The 18,431-nt window shown below is 56.3% G+C and overlaps 3 protein-coding genes across 4 annotated transcripts; 2 read left to right on the top strand and 1 right to left on the bottom strand.

Moving 5' to 3' along the window:
- Window positions 1-2,702: 2,702 nt before the first annotated feature.
- SH3BP5L (SH3 binding domain protein 5 like) lies at window positions 2,703-6,947 on the top strand. The gene is made up of 6 exons (XM_034073583.1): window positions 2,703-2,940; window positions 3,055-3,117; window positions 3,865-3,993; window positions 4,070-4,231; window positions 4,837-5,010; window positions 5,658-6,947. The coding sequence occupies exons 1-6, from the start codon at window positions 2,791-2,793 to the stop codon at window positions 6,075-6,077; spliced, it is 1,098 nt and encodes a 365-aa protein (XP_033929474.1). The 5' UTR covers window positions 2,703-2,790; the 3' UTR covers window positions 6,078-6,947.
- Window positions 6,948-7,613: 666 nt separating this feature from the next.
- LOC101870410 (zinc finger protein 345-like) lies at window positions 7,614-13,604 on the bottom strand. Of its 2 annotated transcripts, none has more exons than XM_034073555.1 (4): window positions 13,347-13,604; window positions 11,870-11,980; window positions 11,685-11,759; window positions 7,614-11,218 (listed from the first exon to the last, which is right to left on the bottom strand). In XM_034073555.1, exons 2-4 carry the CDS (start codon window positions 11,901-11,903, stop codon window positions 9,264-9,266), a joined length of 2,064 nt encoding a protein of 687 aa, XP_033929446.1. In that variant the 5' UTR covers window positions 11,904-11,980; window positions 13,347-13,604; the 3' UTR covers window positions 7,614-9,263. The 2 variants fall into 2 exon arrangements, with proteins under 2 accessions (XP_033929446.1, XP_033929447.1); XM_034073556.1 differs by having other exon boundaries at window positions 11,870-11,956.
- Window positions 13,605-13,990: 386 nt separating this feature from the next.
- Window positions 13,991-17,234, top strand: LOC117438117 (zinc finger protein 696-like). The gene is made up of 4 exons (XM_034073534.1): window positions 13,991-14,045; window positions 14,823-14,937; window positions 15,556-16,631; window positions 17,142-17,234. Exons 1-4 carry the CDS (start codon window positions 14,010-14,012, stop codon window positions 17,232-17,234), a joined length of 1,320 nt encoding a protein of 439 aa, XP_033929425.1. The 5' UTR covers window positions 13,991-14,009.
- Window positions 17,235-18,431: the final 1,197 nt, after the last annotated feature.

The raw sequence follows: 18,431 nt of genomic DNA, 5'->3' as shown, positions 1-18,431 counted from the left end.
GTCTTATAGGGGTCCTATAGGGTCTTATGGGGGTCTTGGGGGTTTTATAGGGGTCCTATAGGGGTCTTATGGGGGTCTTGGGGGTCTTATGGGAGTCCCAAAGGGGTCTTATGGGCGTCTTGGGGGTCTTATGGGGGTCCTATAGGGGTCTTAAGGGGTCTTATGGGGTTTTAGGGGTCTTATGGGGGTCTTGGGGGTCTTATAGGGGTCTTATGGGGGTCTTGGGTGTCTTTTGGGGGTCCTATAGGGGTCTTATGGGCCTATATATGTCTCTATGCATACATATGCCCCTATCTATAGGTGCATTGGTGTACCTATATGGACATATATGTGCCTATGTATGTGTCTGTGCCTGTACATTAAGTGTATGGGGGTACATATACATGCCTGTGTATGTGTATATGCCTATCTATAGGTGCATTGATGTACATATGTGTAGCTATATGTGTCTATATGTGTATATGTGCCTATATACAGGCACATAGGGGGATATACATGTGCCTATATATGTGTGTGTGTCTATATGGAGCTATATAGACATACATATATATGCTTATATATGTGTATGCACCTATATACAGGTGTATATGGGTACATATAGATACCTATATATGTGTATGTGCCTATATACACGTATATAAGGGTACATATATGCACCTATATATGCGTGTGGGCCTATATACAGCTGCATAGAGATACATATAGGTGCTTATATACATGTATGGGCCTATATACAGGTGTATGGGGGGATGTATATGGGGCTATAGATGTGTATTTGCCTATATATAGGTGCATTGATGTACCTATATGTGCCTATATACATCTATGTGCCTATATAGAGTTCCATATATGCACATATGCATACCTGTACATGTGTATTTGCCTATATATAGGCACATTGCTGTACCTTTATGTACCTATATACATCTATGTGCCTATATAGAGGTCCATATACGCACATATGCATACCTATACATGTGTATTTGCCTATATATAGCTGCATTGCTGTATCTATATGTACCTATACACATGTATGTGCCTATATAGAGGTCCATATATGTACATATACATACCTATACATGTGTATTTGTGTATATATAGGGGCATTGATATACCTATATGTACCTATATACATCTATGCGCCTATATACAGGTCCATATATGCACCTATGTGTACCTATACATGTGTATTTGCCTATATATAGGTGCATTGATGCACATATATGTCCCTATATACGCCTATGGGCTCCATAGACCCAGCCGCCATCTTGAGTCCCGGCTCCGCCGCCGTAACACAAGATGGCGGCGCCCATCCCCTCCCCCCCGCCCTTCCCCCTCCATAACCGGAACTAAGCCATTCCCTATGGATCATTCCCAACCGGAAACCCCCTCGATACCGGATGAGCACTTCCGGTACCGGGAAAGGCCTTGGGAATGTTGGAAACAACGGGAGAACGGCTGATGGGCGCCGCCATTTTGTACGGAGGAGAGGCCACTTCCGCTTCCGGCGGCGTGTGCGTCGCGCCGGCGTGGGGGGGGCGATGTGGGGCCGCTGTGGTGGAGCCTGAGGTAAACACAGGCCGCGGTGGGGAAAGGGGGATTTTGGGGCGAAAAAGGGGGATTTTGGGGGCGAAAAGGGGGATTTTGGGGGCGAAAAGGGGGATTTTGAGGGGGAAAATGGGGATTTTGGGTGGAAAAAGGGGGATTTTGGGTGGAAAATGGGGATTTTGAGGGGGAAAAGGGGGGATTTTGGAAAGAGGGGGTTTTGGGGGAAATAAAGGGGGATTTGGGTACTTCCGGGATGGGGGGAGCCGGGAGGGAAGGAAACAGAGGGGGAGATGGGGGGGGCCGGTGTAGTGAGGGGGGGTATGGGGGCTATTGGGGGGTATAGGGGGTGATTGGGGGCTATAGGGGAGGTATTAGGGTATTATAGGGGGGTATTTGGGGCCATAGGGGGGCATCGTGGGACTATAGGGGGTGATTGGGGGCTATGGGGGGTCATTGAGGGGCTATAGGGAGGTATTGGGGGCTTTGGGGGCCTATAGGGAGTGATGGGGGGGCTATAAGGGGCATTTGGGGGGCTATAGGGGCACATTGGGTACTATAGGGGAGCATTTGGGGGGCTATAGGGGGTAATTGAGGGCATTTTGGGGGCTATAGGGGGCACATTGAGGGCTATAGGGAGGTATTAGGGGCATTGGGGGCCTATAGGGAGGGATGGGGGGGCTATAGGGGGCATTTGGGGGACTCTAGGGGGACATTGGAGGTTATAGGGGTCTATAGGGGGCTATTGGGGCACTATAGGGGGTCATTGGGGGCTATAGGGGGTCATTGGGGGCTATAGGGGGTCATTGGGGACTATAGGGGGGCATTGGGAGCATTTGGGGGGCTATAGGGGGGCACTGGGGGGCTATAGGGGGTCAGTGGGGAGCTATATGAGGGCTATAAAGGGTTATAGGGGGCCTTGAGGGGCTATAGGTGTCAATGGGGTGCTATAGGGGGTCAAGAGGGGGATATGGGAGGGCAAAGAGAAGGATATGGGGGGGGGGTCCTGACCTTTCCCCTCTTCTTTTCCAGCTCCCCCCCCCAAATCCTCTTGGAATCCTTTTCCTATAGGACCCAGGGGGGCTCCTCCATCCCCCCCCCCCCCCATTCCAAAGTGGGGTCCCCCCCTATGTGAACCCCCCCCCTCCCCCCCCCAAGTCTGGTGCATGGCCCCCCCTTTACAATGCTGCCCCCCCCCCACTTCCTGAATCCCAAAGGACCCCGGGATTTGGGGGGGATCCCAGCATGGATGAGGGGCCAGAGGCAGGTGACGGCCGTCAGACCCCCCCCGGCCATGTGGGGGGGCCCATGGGGGGGGCAGCGGAGCCTGAGCCCCCCCCCAAAGCCTTAGGAGAGGAAGAGGAGGAGGAGGAAGAGCTGGATCCAAGGATACAGGTGGGATGCACTGGGAATGGGGAGGGGGGGGGGGGTGTCCATTCACCCCCATTAAGGGGAGGGGGGGTCCCATTGTTCACCCCCCCCCCCATCTTTGGTCTCTCCCGTCTATAGGAGGAGCTGGAGCATCTCAACCAGGCCAATGAGGAGATCAACCGGGTGGAGCTGCAGCTGGATGTGAGCTGAACTGGGACCAGTGGGGCTTAACTGGGGTTTAACTGGGCCCAATGGGTCTTAACTGGGGCTTAACTGGGTCTTAACTAGTCCCAATGGGGCTTAACTGGGGTTTAACTGGGCCCAATGGGGCTTAACTGGGTCTTAACTGAGCCAAATGGGGCTTAACTGGGTCTTAACTGGGTCCAATGGGCCTTAACTGGTGCTACTGGGTCTTAACTGGGTCTTAACTGATGCTACTGGGCCTTAACTGGTCCTTAACTGGTTCTATTGATCCTTACCTGCTCATTAACTGGTTCCATTGATCCTTAACTGGTCATTAACTGGTCCCATTGCTCCCTAACTGGTTTCATTGATCCTTAACTGGTCCTGAACTGGTCCCACCGGCATTCCCGCGGGCAGGAAGCGCGCACCGCCTACCGCCATGGTTCTATTGGTCCTTAACTGGTCCTTAACTGTTTCTATTGATCCTTACCTGCTCATTAACTGGTTCCATTGATCCTTAACTGGTCATTAACTGGTTTCATTGATCCCTAACTGGTCCTGAACTGGTCCCACCGGCATTCCCGCGGGCAGGAAGCGCGCACCGCCTACCGCCATGGTTCTATTGGTCCTTAACTGGGTCTTAACTGGTCCTTAACTGTTTCCATTGATCCTTAACTGGTCATTAACTGGTCCCATTGCTCCCTAACTGGTTTCATTGCTCCCTAACTGGTCCTGAACTGGTCCCACCGGCATTCCCGTGGGCAGGAAGCGCGCACCGCCTACCGCCGCATCCTCTCCGAATCCGCCCGCAAGCTCAACGCCCAAGGCTCCCAACTGGGCACCTGCATCGACAAGGCCCGGCCCTATTACGAAGCGCGGCGCTTGGCCAAGGAGGTGATTCCCAACGTCGGGAATGGGGTCGGGATGTGGGATACGGGATGTTGTTCCCAATGGGAATGCGGTGTTCCAGGCGCAACAGGAGACGCAGAAGGCAGCGCTGCGGTACGAGCGCGCCGTCAGCATGCACAACGCGGCGCGGGAGATGGTGTTCGTGGCGGAGCAGGGGGTGATGGCCGACAGGAACCGGCTGGATCCTACCTGGCAGGAGATGCTCAACCATGCCACGGGGAAGGTGGGGGTCGGAGAAGGGCTGATCCATAGGGATATGGCCATAGGGAGCGTGATCCATAGGGGTATGGGTTATGGGGAGCTTGATCTGTAGGGATATGGGTCATAGGGAGCTTGATCCATAGGGATGTGGGTCATAGGGAGCTTGATCCGTAGGGATATGGGTCATAGGGAGCTTGATCCGTAGGGATATGGGTCATAGGGAGCTTGATCCATAGGGATGTGGGTCATAGGGAGCTTGATCCGTAGGGATATGGGTCATAGGGAGCTTGATCCATAGGGATGCTCTCCATACCCGCATCCCTTGGGATGCTCCATCAGGATCAGTGACGGGGGGGGGGTCCTTTCCATACCCCCATCCCTCGGGATGCTCCATGGGGATGGGGTGGGGGGGTAGGGAGGGGGATGGGGAGGGGTGGGGGATGGATGATGCTCTCCATACCCCCATCCCTTGGGATGCTCCATTGGGATGGGGTTGGGGGGTGTTTGATCCTCTCCATACCCCCATCCCTCGGGATGCTCCATTGGGATGGGGTTGGGGGGTGTTTGATCCTCTCCATACCCCCATCCCTTGGGATGCTCCATTGGGAATGGCTCCATGACCCGCAGGTGAACGAGGCGGAGGAGGAGCGCCTGCGGAGCGAGCGCGAGCACCAGCGGGTGACCGGGCTGTGCCGCGAGGCCGAGGCGCGCGTGCAGGCGCTGCACAAGAGCCTGCGCAGAGCCATCCTCAAGAGCAAGCCCTACTTCGAGCTCAAGGCCCAGTTCAACCAGATCCTTGAGGTGGGGACCTTGGGATGGGTGTGGGGAGGGGGGGTCGGGTGGTTTTGGGTGGTTCTATCACTTTTTGGGTTGGTTTTACCACTTTTTGGGGTGGTTCTATCACTTTTGGGGGGGATTCACCTCTTTTTGGGGGGGTTTAGCTCTTTTTGGGTGGTTCTATCACTTTTTGGGCGGGTTTCAGCTCTTTTTGGGGTGGTTCTGTCACTTTTGGGGGGGTTCAGCTCTTTTTGGGGTGGTTCCATCACTTTAGAGTGGTTCTATCACTTTGGAGTGGTTCCATCACTTTTGGGGTAGTTTCACCTCTTTGGGGTGGTTCTATCACTTTTGAGAGTGGTTCCATCACTTTTCGGGGTATTTTTATCACTTTTTGGAGTGGTTTTATCACTTTTGGGGTGGTTTCACCTCTTTGGGGTGATTTTATGACTTTTTGGAGTGGTTCCATCACTTTTTGAAGGTGGTTCCATCACTTTTGAGGTGGTTTCACCTCTTTTTGGGGTGGTTCCATCACTTCTTGGAGTGGTTCTATCACTTTTTGGGGGTGGTTCTATCACTTTTTGGAGGGGTTCAGCTCTTTTTTGGGGTGGTTTCACCTCTTTTTGGGGTGGTTCCATCACTTATTGACGTTCTCCCCCATGCACTCCATGCAGGAACACAAGGCCAAGGTGACAGCGCTGGAGGTGCTGGTATCCCAAGCCAAGACCCGTTACTCAGTGGCCTTGAGGAACCTGGAGGAGATCAGTGAGCAGATCCATGCCTGGCGCCTCCAACGCCTCCTCCGGCGCCGCGCGTCACCCGTGGGTGCCGAAGCGAGCCCCCGGCACCCCATAACCGAAGGCGACGGCACCCATGGCACCCACTTAGGGGTCGAAGGGGCCTCGGGGGACACTCTGTCGGTGCTGAGCCTCCAGACCATAGCCTCGGACCTGCAGAAGTTTGACTCGGTTGAGCATCTCATGGGGCTCTCTGATGCCACCAGCCTCAATAGTGAGGAGATGGAGGAGCGCGAGCGCCGGCGGCACCGGGGTGGGCAAGGGCACTGCAAGCATCATCGGAGCGTCAGCCTTTAGCGCCCCATAGCGCCCCATAGAACCCACGTCCCACATGGGAGCACCCCAAGGAGACCGCGAGGGCTTCGTCTTCTCCATAGGGTGAAGGGTGGAGGTACTAAGAAGACCTTGAGGGCTTCATCTTCTCCATGGGGTGAACATTGGAGATACCTAAGAAGACCAAGGGGCCTTCATCCTCCCCATAGGGTGAAGGTTGGAGATACTAAGAAGACCTTGAGGGCTTCATCTTCCCCATAGGGTGAAGGTTGGAGATACTAAGACCTTAAGGGCTACGTCTTCTCCATGGGGTGAACATTGGAGGTACCCAAGACCATGGGGGCTTCAACTTCCCCATAGGGTGAACATTGGAGGAACCTAAGAAGACCTCGAGGGCTTCATCCTCCCCATAGGTGAACATTGGAGCTGGTGGCACCACTCTTGGAAGCCTCTTCTTGACCAAGGCAAGGCCTAAAGCCACCCAGGAGCACCCCAAGAAGACCTTGAGGGCTTCATCCTCCCCATAGGAACCATGGGGTGGAGGTTGGAGGTACCCAAGAAGACCTTGAGGGTTTCAGCCTCCCCATAGGGGCCATGGGGTGGCTTCAACCTCCCCATAGGAGCCATGGGGTGAAGGTTGGAGCTGGTGGCACCACTCTTGGAAGCTTCTCCTTGACCATGGAGTGTGTGGGATGTGTGTGTGGGGGGTGTGTGGGTCCATCTGCTCCCCCATAGTGATGCTGGGATCCATATCCCATGGAATTCCCACTTCCTATTCCCACTGTTGGGATCTGGGCTGGCTGTGATGAGAACCCCCCCAGGTTCGAGGCAGCCCCCCCGGGGGGGGTCATTCCCAGTGTATATTCCAATGAGTAAATGGATATTCCCAGCCTATTCCATATGGAGTTCTTGGTGTATCCCCAAATCCCCCCCCCCCCCAATGGGATATCCGGGTGTTTTGGGGTGCTTCCTAGAGGGAGATTGGGAAATGGGGCGGGGGGGAGGGGGGGGGGCTTGGAATTCCCTTGGGAATGGGGGTCCTGCTGTTGGCATCCCAAAGGATTTGGGGCTCCCATCGCTATTCCCTCCCTTCCAACATTGGAGATGGGATGAATCCCATTGGAGATGGGATGAACCCTATTGGAAATGGGATGAACCCTATTGGAGATGGGATGAATCCCGTTGGAGATGGCATGAATCCCATTGGAGATGGGATGAATCCCGTTGGAGATGGCATGAATCCCATTGGAGATGGGATGAATCCCATTGGAGATGGGATGAACCCCATTGGAGATGGGATGAACCCCATTGGAGATGTCTTCAAGCCACCCTGACCCCCACATTGAAGCCTAAGGAGCACCAAGGAGCATTCCCAACCCCACTTGGGATTCCCAAAGGGCCCACAGCCCCTTCTCCCTTTGGATATGGGATCCGGAACAATAGGAAGAGGAAGCCCCATCCCAAGAAGACCTCATCCCAAACTCCTACGTTCTACTTTATTCCTACTCATGGAAAGCAAAAGATGAGGAATTCCCCCCCCCGCCCCCCAAAACCCCCCATACAATGAGACACGAGAAGAAGACCATGGACAATGGACACGGCCAATGGCAGCACTGGAAAACAGCGGAATTCCATCCCAAATCCCGCTTCCGAAGAGATGGAACCCCCCTCAGATGCCTTCAGGGAAGCTCTTTGTGATCCTCTGGGTGGCTTTGGGGTCTTGGTGGGACCTTGTGCCCCATTGGTGCCATCATCCATCCGTTATCCATCCGTTATCCATCATCCATCCATCCATTACCCATCATCCATCCATTATCCATCATCTATCCATCCATCTATTATGCATCCATCCATTATCCATCATGCATCCATCATCCATCCATCATCATCCATCCATTATTGATCCATCATCCATTCATCCATCCCTTTCCCTACATTTAGCACCGATTTTGGTCTCATTCCCTGTATCCTTCTTTTCCACAGCCATTTTCCCTCTTTTGGGACAGGCTATTCCCTCTTCCTCCTCTATTCCCAACGAAGCCCATCCCGACGTGGAATCAATGCAGTTTCCATCCAAACCTTCCCAATCCCAAAGTTTTCAGCAATTCCTTTCCCCTAAATAATATCCCAGCTATTTCATGGAGGAAAAATGGGGAAAATCAGGAATTCAGGCATCAAACCAGTACCGGAGCAATCTATTCCCAACAACTGCAATCCCACTCCAAGGGATGGAGCCTAAAACATCAGGAAAACCAAGATGAATCCTTGCAAAACCCAACTCCCAGCATGGAATTTGGGGCAAAATCCACCTGGAAAACCACCAGATCCCCAAAATTCCATGGAATTCCTGGAAAAACAGCTCCAAAGGGTTTGGTCTTCGTGGCCAACTCCAATTGGGTGTCAGGAAGAGGTTGGATTCATGGAATGAAGGCGACTTCCCCATCCTCTCCTGGATACATCCCTACTAAATGCTTCCAGGTGGGAAGAGCATTCCCAATGCTGCCTCTCATTGGCCAACCCAAGTTGGGTCTTGAGGATGTTGGGAAGAGCTTGGACCCATGGAATGAAGGCGAATTCCACATCTTTTCATGGATACATCCCGACTGAACGGCTCCGGATAGGAGGAACCTTCCCAATGGTGCCTCTGGTTGGCCAACCCCAGTTGGGTGAATGGAACAAGCTCAACGACGTTGGCCAATCCCAGTTGGATGAATGGAACAAACCCATTGGTGTTGGCCAACCCCAATTGGATGAATGGAACAAGCCCAGTGGTGTTGGCCAATCCCAGTTGGGTGACTGGAACAAGCTCAATGGTGTTGGCCAATCCCAGTTGGGTGAATGGAACAAGCCCAACGGTGTTGGCCAATCCCAGTTGGGTGACTGGAACAAGCTCAATGGTGTTGGCCAATCCCAGTTGTGTGAATGGAACAAACCCAACAGTGTTGGCCAATCCCAGTTGGATGAATGGAACAAGCTCAATGGTGTTGGCCAACCCCAGTTGGATGAATGGAACAAGCCCATTGGTGTTGGCCAACCCCAGTTGGATGAATGGAACAAACCCATTGGTGTTGGCCAATCCCAGTTGGATGAATGGAACAAGCCCAACAACATTGGCCAATCCCAGTTGGATGAATGGAACAAACCAACGGCGTTGGCCAATCCCAGTTGGGTGCTGAATGAACCCAGCCCCATACCCCACACCCATGGGGCTCAGTTGCTGAGTGCCTGAGCCCCCGGGGCCGGCGCCGGGGGGCAGCAGGGCTGGGGGAAGGCGCGGGCAGGGAAGGGCAGGGCCCAGGGCAGCTCCAGCCCCGGCACCGCGCCAGGGAACGGCGGCAGCGCCGGGACGGGGCCGAAGGGGCCGGAGAAGGCGGCGCCGGAGCCGGTGCCGTTGGCGTCGGTGCCTTTGGCCTTGTCCCCGGCGTGGGTGCGTTGGTGCCGGTTGAGGTGGGAGCTGCGGCTGAAGCACTTCCCGCACGCCCCACACTTGTAGGGCTTCTCGCCGGTGTGGACGCGCTGGTGGATGGTGAGCTCGGAGCGTTGGATGAAGCTCTTGCCGCACTCGGAGCACTGATAGGGCTTCTGGCCCAGGTGGATGCGCTGGTGCTTGATGAGGTTGGAGGAGACGCTGAAGCACTTGCCACACTCCCCACACTTGTAGGGCTTCTCCCCCGTGTGCATCCGACGGTGCTTGGTGAGATCCGACTTCTGGATGAAGCCCTTGCCGCAATCCCCACACTTATAGGGCTTCTCCCCCAAGTGGGTCCGTTGGTGCTTGATGAGGTTGGAGCGGACCCCGAAGCTCTTCCCACACTCCCCACACTTATGGGGCTTCTCCCCCGTGTGCATCCGACGGTGCTTGACCAAAGCCGAGTTCTGCCCGAAGCTCTTCCCGCATTCCGGACACGCAAACGGCTTCTCCCCAGTCTGTGTCCCTCGATCCTTCACCCTCTCCGCCCCACAAGTGACGCTCTTCCCACATTCCACACACTTCCGGCTCCGCTTCCCACATTCCACACCTCGGGAATGCCGCTCGTTGCCATCCCATGCCCGGCGCCGCTTGGCTCCGGCGCCGCAATCGGAATGGACCCGGTTGTGCCGTTCCAAATGGGAGCTCTGGGAGAAGCTCTTCCCACAATCCCCACAGCTATAGGGCTTCTCTCCCATATGGATACGTCGATGGCGATCCAAGTGGGAGCTCCATGCGAAGCTCTTCCCACATTCCCCACATTGGAATGCCTTCCCGGACCCATGGATCCGTTGGTGTTGCGCCAACGCCGTGCTCAACACGAAGCTCTTCCCACACTCCCCACACTTATGGGGCTTCTCGGCACCGTGTCCGCGTCGGTGCTTGGCCAAGGCCGCGCTCTTCCCGAAGCTCTTCCCGCATTCCCCGCATTGGAAAGGCTTTTCCAGCCCTTTGGAAGCATCCAATGGGATCCGGCAGCGCCGGCAGGGAGCGTCACCGTGGGTCCGGCGGTGCCGATCCAAGTGGGAGCTCCAACTGAAGCTCTTCCCACAGTCGGGACATGCATAGGGCTTCTCACCCGTATGGATGCGCCGGTGCCGTTCCAAGTGGGAATTCCAATGGAAGCCCTTCCCGCAATCCCCACACTTGTAGGGCTTCTCCTCCGCATGGAGCTTCTGGTGCTTCTCCAAGCTGGATCCGGCCGGGAAGCTCTTCCCACACACCCCACATTGACACGGAGCGGGTCCGGATCCATGGATGCGCTGGTGTTGGATGAAGGCCGAGGCAATGGGAAAGCTCTTCCCGCATTCCGGACATGGGAATGGCTTCTCCCCACCGTGACGCCGTTGATGGCTCAGGAAGGCTGAGCCCAACCGGAAGCACTTCCCGCATCCCGGAGCCTTCCGGGGCCGCTTTGGGAATGCCGAAGCTTTGGAGCCGCAATCCTGGCACCGGTTGGCAGGTACCAAGGAACGGGATGGGAATTTCGGGAAGCTCCGGTGGTTTCCTTGCCGTTTCCGGGCTGGTTTTGGGGGACGGAGATCGGCTTTTGGGGCCGTGTCGCCGGCTTTGGAGCTCTCCATGGGATTGGGAATGGCTCCTTTGGGATTCGGGGATGGGGGGGGAATGGGATCCACCTTCACCACGGCGCCTGGTGGTGGCTCCTCCTCTTCGTTCTCGCTCAACATGGAATCGTCTATAGGGAAAAGAAGGGGGGAGATGAGGACTCGACAGCCAACCCCATCACTTGGTTGCCCCTATGATGCTGGTTGCATCCATCCCATCATTCCATGCTTTTTATCCCAATAAATTCCAATGGGAGCTTCCCAATGGCCACCCAACCCCATCAGTTGGTTGATCCCATGATGCTGGTTGCATCCATCCCATCATTCCATGCTTTTATCCCAGTGGAATTCCAATGGGAGCTTCCCAATGGCCACCCAACCCCATCAGTTGGTTGATCCCATGATGCTGGTTGCATCCATCCCATCATTCCATGCCTTTTATCCCAATGGAAAACCATTGGGAGCTTCCCAATGGCCACCAAACCCCATCACTTGGTTGTCTCCATGATGCTGGTTGCATCCATCCCATCATTCCATGCCCTTTATCCCAATGGAATTCCAACATCAGCTTCCCAATGGAATTCCAATGGGACTTACCGGCCACCATTCCCCTCCTGCGATGGGATTCGGCGAAGGCCGTGATCCTTGGCCAACTGATGGCGATCTCTTCCGCTGTGGATAACAATGGGATAGGGCAATTCCAAGCCTGGAATTCTCCATTCCCCATGGATTTGATGGGAATCCCTTTGGAATTCCAAGGAATGAGGGACCTGGAGCCTCACCCAAGGAGATGACGCTCTCGTAGCTCTCCTGCATCGTATCCCAATGGGAATGCTCTTCCCCAGGCCTGGAATGGGGCTGGGATGGGGCTGGAATGGCGAGCGCAGCAAGCACTGGTAATGGGAGCAAGGAGGTTTGGGGGGGGTCAGTACAGGTATTGGGGGCTATGGGGGTCTATGGGGGGGTGCAATGGGGCTATAGGGGGGTTCAGTGGGGCAATAGGGAGGTGCAATGGGGATGGGGGTGTCCAATGGGGTTCTAGGGGGGTTCAATGGGGCTATAGGGGGGTTCAATGGGGGTCTAGGGGGGTGCAATGGGGCTATAGGGGGGTTCTATGGGGGTCTAGGGGGATTCAGTGGGGGTCTAGGGGGGTGCAATGGGGCTATAGGGGGGTTCAGTGGGGCAATAGGGAGGTGCAATGGGGATGGGGGGTCCATGGGGTTATGGGGGGGTCCAATGGGGCTATAGGGGGGTTCAATGGGGGTATGGGGGTCTAGGGGGGATCCAGTGGGGGTCTAGAGGGGGTTCAATGGGGGTCTAGGGGGGTTCAATGGGGCTAAGGGGGGGTTCAATGGGGATATAGGGCAGTCCAATGATGGTTTAAAGGGGTCCAATGGGGCTATAGGGGGGTTCAATGGGGGTCTAGGGAACAATGGGGTTATGGGGGGGGTGCAATGGGGGTCTAGGGGGGGGCAATGGGGATATGGGGGTCTAGGGGGGGTCCAATGGGGCTATGGGGGGGTTCAATGGTGATATAGGGGGGTTCAGTGGGGATATAGAGGGTCCAATGATGGTTCAAAGGGGTCCAATGGGGCTATAGGGGGGTTCAGTGGGGGTCTACGGGGGTGCAATGGGGCAATAGGGTTTCCAATGGGGTTATGGGGGGGCCCAATGGGGGTCTAGAGGGGTGCTATGGGGCAATAGGGGGGTGCTGTGGGGCTATAGGGTGGTTCAGTGGGGCAATAGGGGGGTGCAATGGGGATGGGGGTCCAATGGGGTTATGGGGAAGTTCAATGGGGCTATAGGGGGGTGCAATGGGGGGTTCAAAGGGGGTATAGGAGGGGTGCAATGGGGCTATAGGGGGGTTCAATGGGGGCATGGAGGGTCCAATGCGGTTATGGGGGGGTCCAATGGGGGTCTATGGGGGTCCAATGATGGTTCAAAGGGGTCCAATGGGGCTATGGGGGGTTCAGTGGGGCTTAGGGGGCTCCCATAGGCCAATGGGGGGGGGGGGATGGGATGGATGCAAACAACGCGGCTGGATCCATGGGAAGGAAGTGGGAATTCGACGGGAGGGAAGTGGGATTCGGCCTTAAAGGGGGGGGGGGATCGGGAAGAGGACGATGGGGACCCCCCCCCCCCCCATTGTATCCCTATGGATCGCGTTATCCCATCCCCTGCCCCCCCCCATTGTACCCCTATGGATCGCGTTATCCCATCCCCCGCCCCCCCCCCCCCCCCCCCCCCCCCCCCCGTTACCTGGTCCCGATGGCGACGGGATGCGGAGGTGATGGAGCAATGGATGGGGATGGGATTAAAGGGGGGAATAGTGGGATATAGGGTGGGAATAGTGGGATATAGGGTGGGAATAGTGGGATGTGGAGTGGGAATAGCGGGATATAGGGTGGGAATAGTGGGATATGGAGTGGGAATACCGGGTTATGGAGTGGGAATAGCGGGATATAGGGTGCGAATAGCGGGATATAGGGTGGGAATAGAGGGATATAGGGTGGGAATAGTGGGATATGGAGTGGGAATAGTGGGATATGGAGTGGGAATAGCGGGATATGGGGGGATATAAAGCGGGGAGGGGGCGGCGCCGGGGCTGTTGCACGTCGGCTCCGTGAGCCAGGACACACAGGAAGGGGATGGAACAACCGGGATATAGGGAAAAGGGGGGGACCCCCCCCCATAGACAGGAAAAGGGGGGGGGGAAACCGGGATACACTGGAGCCATTGGGATCGAAGCGATCGGAGCCGTCTTTGTGGGTGCGGGATCCATAAAGGGGGGGGGGGGAGGGGGAATTCCAGTTTGGGAATGGGGAATGGGGGATGGGGAACTGGGAAGGAACAAACACCCCATCCCCATCTCCCCCCCCCATCAAGCCAATGGTATCGGCGCCGCCCGGCTTTGTCCGGGCTATGGGAGAGGGGGGTGACTGCATCCCTATGGAGGAGGTGGGAATGGGGATGGGGGGGATGGGGTCGTGTTCATCCCATAGGGATCCAATGGGAATGGGGATGGGGGGGGAATGGGGTCGCATCCATCCCATATGGATCCAGTGGGAATGGGGATGGGGGGGGAATGGGGTCGCATCCATCCCATATGGATCCAGTGGGAATGGGGATGGGGGGGATGGGGTCGTGTTCATCCCATAGGGATCCAATGGGAATGGGGATGGGGGGGGAATGGGGTCGCATCCATCCCATATGGATCCAGTGGGAATGAGGTTTAAGGAGGGGGGGGGGGGGTTCCTGCATCCCTATGGAGGAGGTGGGAATGGGGATGGGGGGGATGGGGTCGTGTTCATCCCATAGGGATCCAATGGGAATGGGGATGGGGGGGAATGGGGTCGCATCCATCCCATATGGATCCAATGGGGAAGGGGGGGAACGGGGGTCTCCTCCATCCCATGTGAATCCAGTGGGATAGGGGGTAAAGAGGATCCCATCCATCCCATATGGATCCAATGGGAATGGGGGGCAAAAGGGGGTCACATCCATCATATATGGATCCGGTGGGATTGGGAATGGGGGTTAAGGGGGGGGGGGGGTCGCATCCATCCCATATGGATCCAGTGTGATTGGGAATGGGGGTTAAGGGGGAATGGGGGTCGCATCCATCCCCTATGGATCCAATGGGAATGGGGGGCAAAGGGGGGTTCACATCCATCCCATATGGATCCAGTGGGATTGGGAATGGGGTTTAAAGGGGTTCCCCTCCTATCCCTGCAGTGTCCCCATTCCAGTGCCCGGGATATGGATCCATGGGGATCGGAGGAGCCGGAGGAGCCGGAGCTGTTTGGGGCCGAGGGGGAGGACGAGGACCCCGATCCCACCGGGATGCGGAGTAAGTGGGAGCTGGGATGGGCCTGGGACTGCTCAGCCTTGGGAATGGGATGGGGACCCGGAGGTCCCATAGGGATCATGGCCTCCATCCCCTTTAATGGTCCTATAGGGATCATGGCCTCCATCCCCTTTAATGGTCCTATAGGGATGGGGGTCTCCATCCCCTTTAATGGTCCCATAGGGATCATGGCCTCCATCCCCTATAATGGTCCTATATAGGGGTCACGGCCTCCATCCACTTTAATGGTCCCATAGGGATTGAGGTCTCCATTCCCTTGATATTCCCATAGGGATCATGGTCTCCATCCCCTTTAATGGTCCTATAGGGATGGGGGTCTCCATCTCCCTTAATGGTCCCATAGGGATCATGGTCTCCATCCCCTTTAATGGTCCCATAGGGATTGAGGCCTCCATCCCCCTTGATATTCCCATAGGGATTGGTGTCTCCATCCCCTTTAATGGTCCCATAGAGATTATGCCTCCATCCCCTATAATGGTCCTATAGGGATGGGGGTCTCCATCCCCTTTAATGGTCCCATAGGGATTGAGGCCTCCATCCCCCTTGCTATTCCCATAGGGATTGGTGTCTCCATCCCCACTGACCCCCCCCCTTCCTCAGCCCCCCAGAGCCCCATTCCCAAGGACCCCATTGAGGACGCTCCCAATGGGACCCAACGGGATCCGATGCCCTGGACCACACTTCACAGCCGCGAGCATCCGGTTGCCACGGCAACCAAGAGCATCCTGGGAATCTCCTTGGAATTCCAATGCTTGGAATGTGGGAAGAGCTTCTCCTGCAGCTCCCACTTCAACAAGCACCGGAGGATCCATACGGGAGAGAAGCCATTCCCATGCCTCCATTGTGGGAAGAGCTTCAACGTCAGCTCCAACCTCTACCGCCACCAACGTTCCCACTCTTCCCAATCCCCATCCCATGGGATCCGTCGGGATCGATCCCCCTTCCGATGCTCGGAGTGTGGGAAGAGCTTCCCATGGAGCTCCCACTTCCATCGGCACCAACGCATCCATACGGGAGAGAAGCCCTTTGTGTGTCCGGAATGTGGGAAGCGCTTCGGACGCAGCTCCCACCTCTACCGGCACCAACGCACCCATTCCGGAGGCCGATCCTATATCTGCACCTATTGTGGGCATTCCTTTGGGAGCATCCCGCACTTCCAGCGCCATCAGCGCACCCATAGGGGGCAGCGGCCCTATAAGTGCTCCCTATGCCGGAAAGCCTTTGGGGATGCTCCCACGTTGATCCAACACCAGCGCCTCCATCTGGTCGGGAATACCGGGAATGCCGACGGGAATGGGAAGCCCTTCCAATGTGGGGCCTGTGGGAAGAGCTTCTCCTGGAGCTCCCATTGGCAGCGGCACCAACGCATCCATACGGGAGAGCGACCCTATGAGTGCCGGGATTGTGGGAAGCGCTTCGGGAGGACCTCGCACCTCTACCGGCACCAACGGATCCACGATGGAGGTCGGCCCCATATCTGTGGGGAATGTGGGAAGAGCTTCAATAGCACCGTCCACTTCCAGAAGCACCAACGGGGCCATTCCCGACCTCGGGAATGCCGGAAGAGCCCCAGTGATGGAGCTGCTTTATCCCAGCGATCCCGGATCCGTCGGGATGGGGAGAGCTTCGGGATCCGTCGGCACTTGGGGGGTCGTGGGGAGGAGGGGGGGGAGGAGGTGGTGGTGGGATAAGGGGTGGGAATGGGATGGGATTTGGGATATGGGGGGGGGGGGAGGGAATGGTGGTGTGGAGAGCAATGGGGGGGGTGGGGGGGAGGTAGGAGGAGGATGATGGGAATCATGTCCATAAGGAATCATCTCCAATGGGAATCATCTCCAATGGGAATCATCCCCATGGCCAATAGGAATCATCTCCGTGTCCATTGGGAATCATCTCCTTAAGGAACCATTTCCAATGGGAATCATCTCCGTTCCCAATGGGAATCATCTCCATAAGGAATCATCTCCATAAGGAACCATCTCCAATGGGAACCATCTCCGTTCCCAATGGGAACCATCTCCGTTCCCAATGGGAATCATCTCCATAAGGAATCATCTCCATAAGGAACCATCTCCAATGGGAATCACCTCCATGGCCAATGGGAATCATCATAAGGAACCATCTCCATAAGGAACCATCTCCATACGGAGCCATCCAATGTCTCCCAACCATTTGGGCCACTCCAGGCTATGGAGATGCGGGATCCCATTGGGAATAGGGAGGAGGTGACCCCCATCCATGGGCATGGTGGGATCCCATTGGGAATAGGGAGGAGGTGACCCCCATCCATGGGCATGGTGGGATCCCATTGGGAATAGGGAGGAGGTGACCCCCATCCATGCTTGGAAGGGAGCTCATGGGGAGGAGTTTTCCATAGGGATCAGCTCAGGGATGGGAGGAGGATGATGGGAATGGGAATGGGAATGGGAATGGGGGGGCCATGGATGTTGGTAGTGAATAAATAGAGCCATTTATTGGCACCCATTGGTGCTTCCTTCTTCTCCATGGGGGAATTTGGGATCCCGGCTCTTCCCTCATGGAAAACCAATGGATTGGGGGGGGGGGGGATCCAACCTCATGGATGTCCCAATCCCAAAGAGGCTCATCCTGGTCCATAGGGAATGGGGGGCCCTTGCTGGGTGTTGGGGTGGTGTCCATGGGGATCTCCATAGGGATCTCTTTGGGATGTTCCATAGGGATTCTCCAGTGTCTCTATAGGGGCCGCCCATCCATAGGGCACCCCCCAGTTGCCCCCATAGGGGATTCCCCATTATCTCTATAGGTTCCTCCCCATTGTCCCTATAGGTCCCTCCCCATCGCCCCTATAGGGCTCTCCCCATTGCCCCTATAGGTCCCTCCCCATCGCCCCTATAGGGCTCTCCCCATTGTCCCTATAGGTCCCTCCCCATCGCCCCTATAGGGCTCTCCCCATTGCCCCTACAGATCCCTCCCCATCGCCCCTATAGATCCCTCCCCATCGTCCCTATAGGTCCCTCCCCATTGTCCCTATATGTCCCTCCCTATTGTCCCTATAGGTCCCTCCCCACTGCCCCTATAGATCCCTCCCATCGCCCCTATAGATCCTTCCCCATTGCCCCATATATCCCTCCCATTGTCCCTATAGGTCCCTCCCCATTGCCCCTATAGGTCCCGCATGGCTCGCTCCGGACCGCACCATCTCCCACACCGGAGGGGGGGGGGAGGGATGAATCCCACGCATGCGCCGTTAGGGGGCTCTGGCTCATACCACTGCAGGGAGGGGGGGGGGGGGAGCTCCACTGCATCCGGGTCACAGCAGGAGCCGCCTCCATCGGGACCGGTGCGGGGCGAGGACCCCGCTTCGGACCCCCCCCCCCCCCCCCCCCCGCAGGTAAATGGGAGCGTCCGAAGGGGGGGACCCATTGGGGTCTATGGGGGGGGCACAGAGGGGGTGGGGGGGAACGGGGGGGGTGCGTGTATCCTATGGGGGGGTCTCT

This window comes from Melopsittacus undulatus (genome assembly GCF_012275295.1).
Source record: "Melopsittacus undulatus isolate bMelUnd1 chromosome 28 unlocalized genomic scaffold, bMelUnd1.mat.Z SUPER_28_unloc_1, whole genome shotgun sequence".
Taxonomy (NCBI): Eukaryota; Metazoa; Chordata; class Aves; order Psittaciformes; family Psittaculidae; genus Melopsittacus; species Melopsittacus undulatus.
The sequence above is the reverse complement of the archived record's forward strand: the minus strand, read 5'-3'. Positions and strand labels throughout refer to the sequence as shown.

Bases quoted from the DNA above. Each gene is read 5' to 3' on its own strand.
- LOC101870410 (XM_034073555.1), bottom strand. From the start codon at position 11,903: ATGCAGGAGAGCTACGAGAGCGTCATCTCCTTGG. The intron at 11,760-11,869 runs GTGAGGCTCCAG...TGTTATCCACAG, and splicing joins CGAGAGCGTCATCTCCTTGG to CGGAAGAGATCGCCATCAGT. The intron at 11,219-11,684 runs GTAAGTCCCATT...TTTTCCCTATAG, and splicing joins CAGGAGGGGAATGGTGGCCG to ACGATTCCATGTTGAGCGAG.
- LOC117438117 (XM_034073534.1), top strand. From the start codon at position 14,010: ATGGGAGAGGGGGGTGACTGCATCCCTATGGAGGAG. The intron at 14,046-14,822 runs GTGGGAATGGGG...CTATCCCTGCAG, and splicing joins ACTGCATCCCTATGGAGGAG to TGTCCCCATTCCAGTGCCCG. The intron at 14,938-15,555 runs GTAAGTGGGAGC...CCCCTTCCTCAG, and splicing joins CGATCCCACCGGGATGCGGA to CCCCCCAGAGCCCCATTCCC.
- SH3BP5L (XM_034073583.1), top strand. From the start codon at position 2,791: ATGGATGAGGGGCCAGAGGCAGGTGACGGCCGTCAGACCCCCCCCGGC. The intron at 3,118-3,864 runs GTGAGCTGAACT...TCCCGTGGGCAG, and splicing joins GGGTGGAGCTGCAGCTGGAT to GAAGCGCGCACCGCCTACCG. The intron at 4,232-4,836 runs GTGGGGGTCGGA...CATGACCCGCAG, and splicing joins TCAACCATGCCACGGGGAAG to GTGAACGAGGCGGAGGAGGA.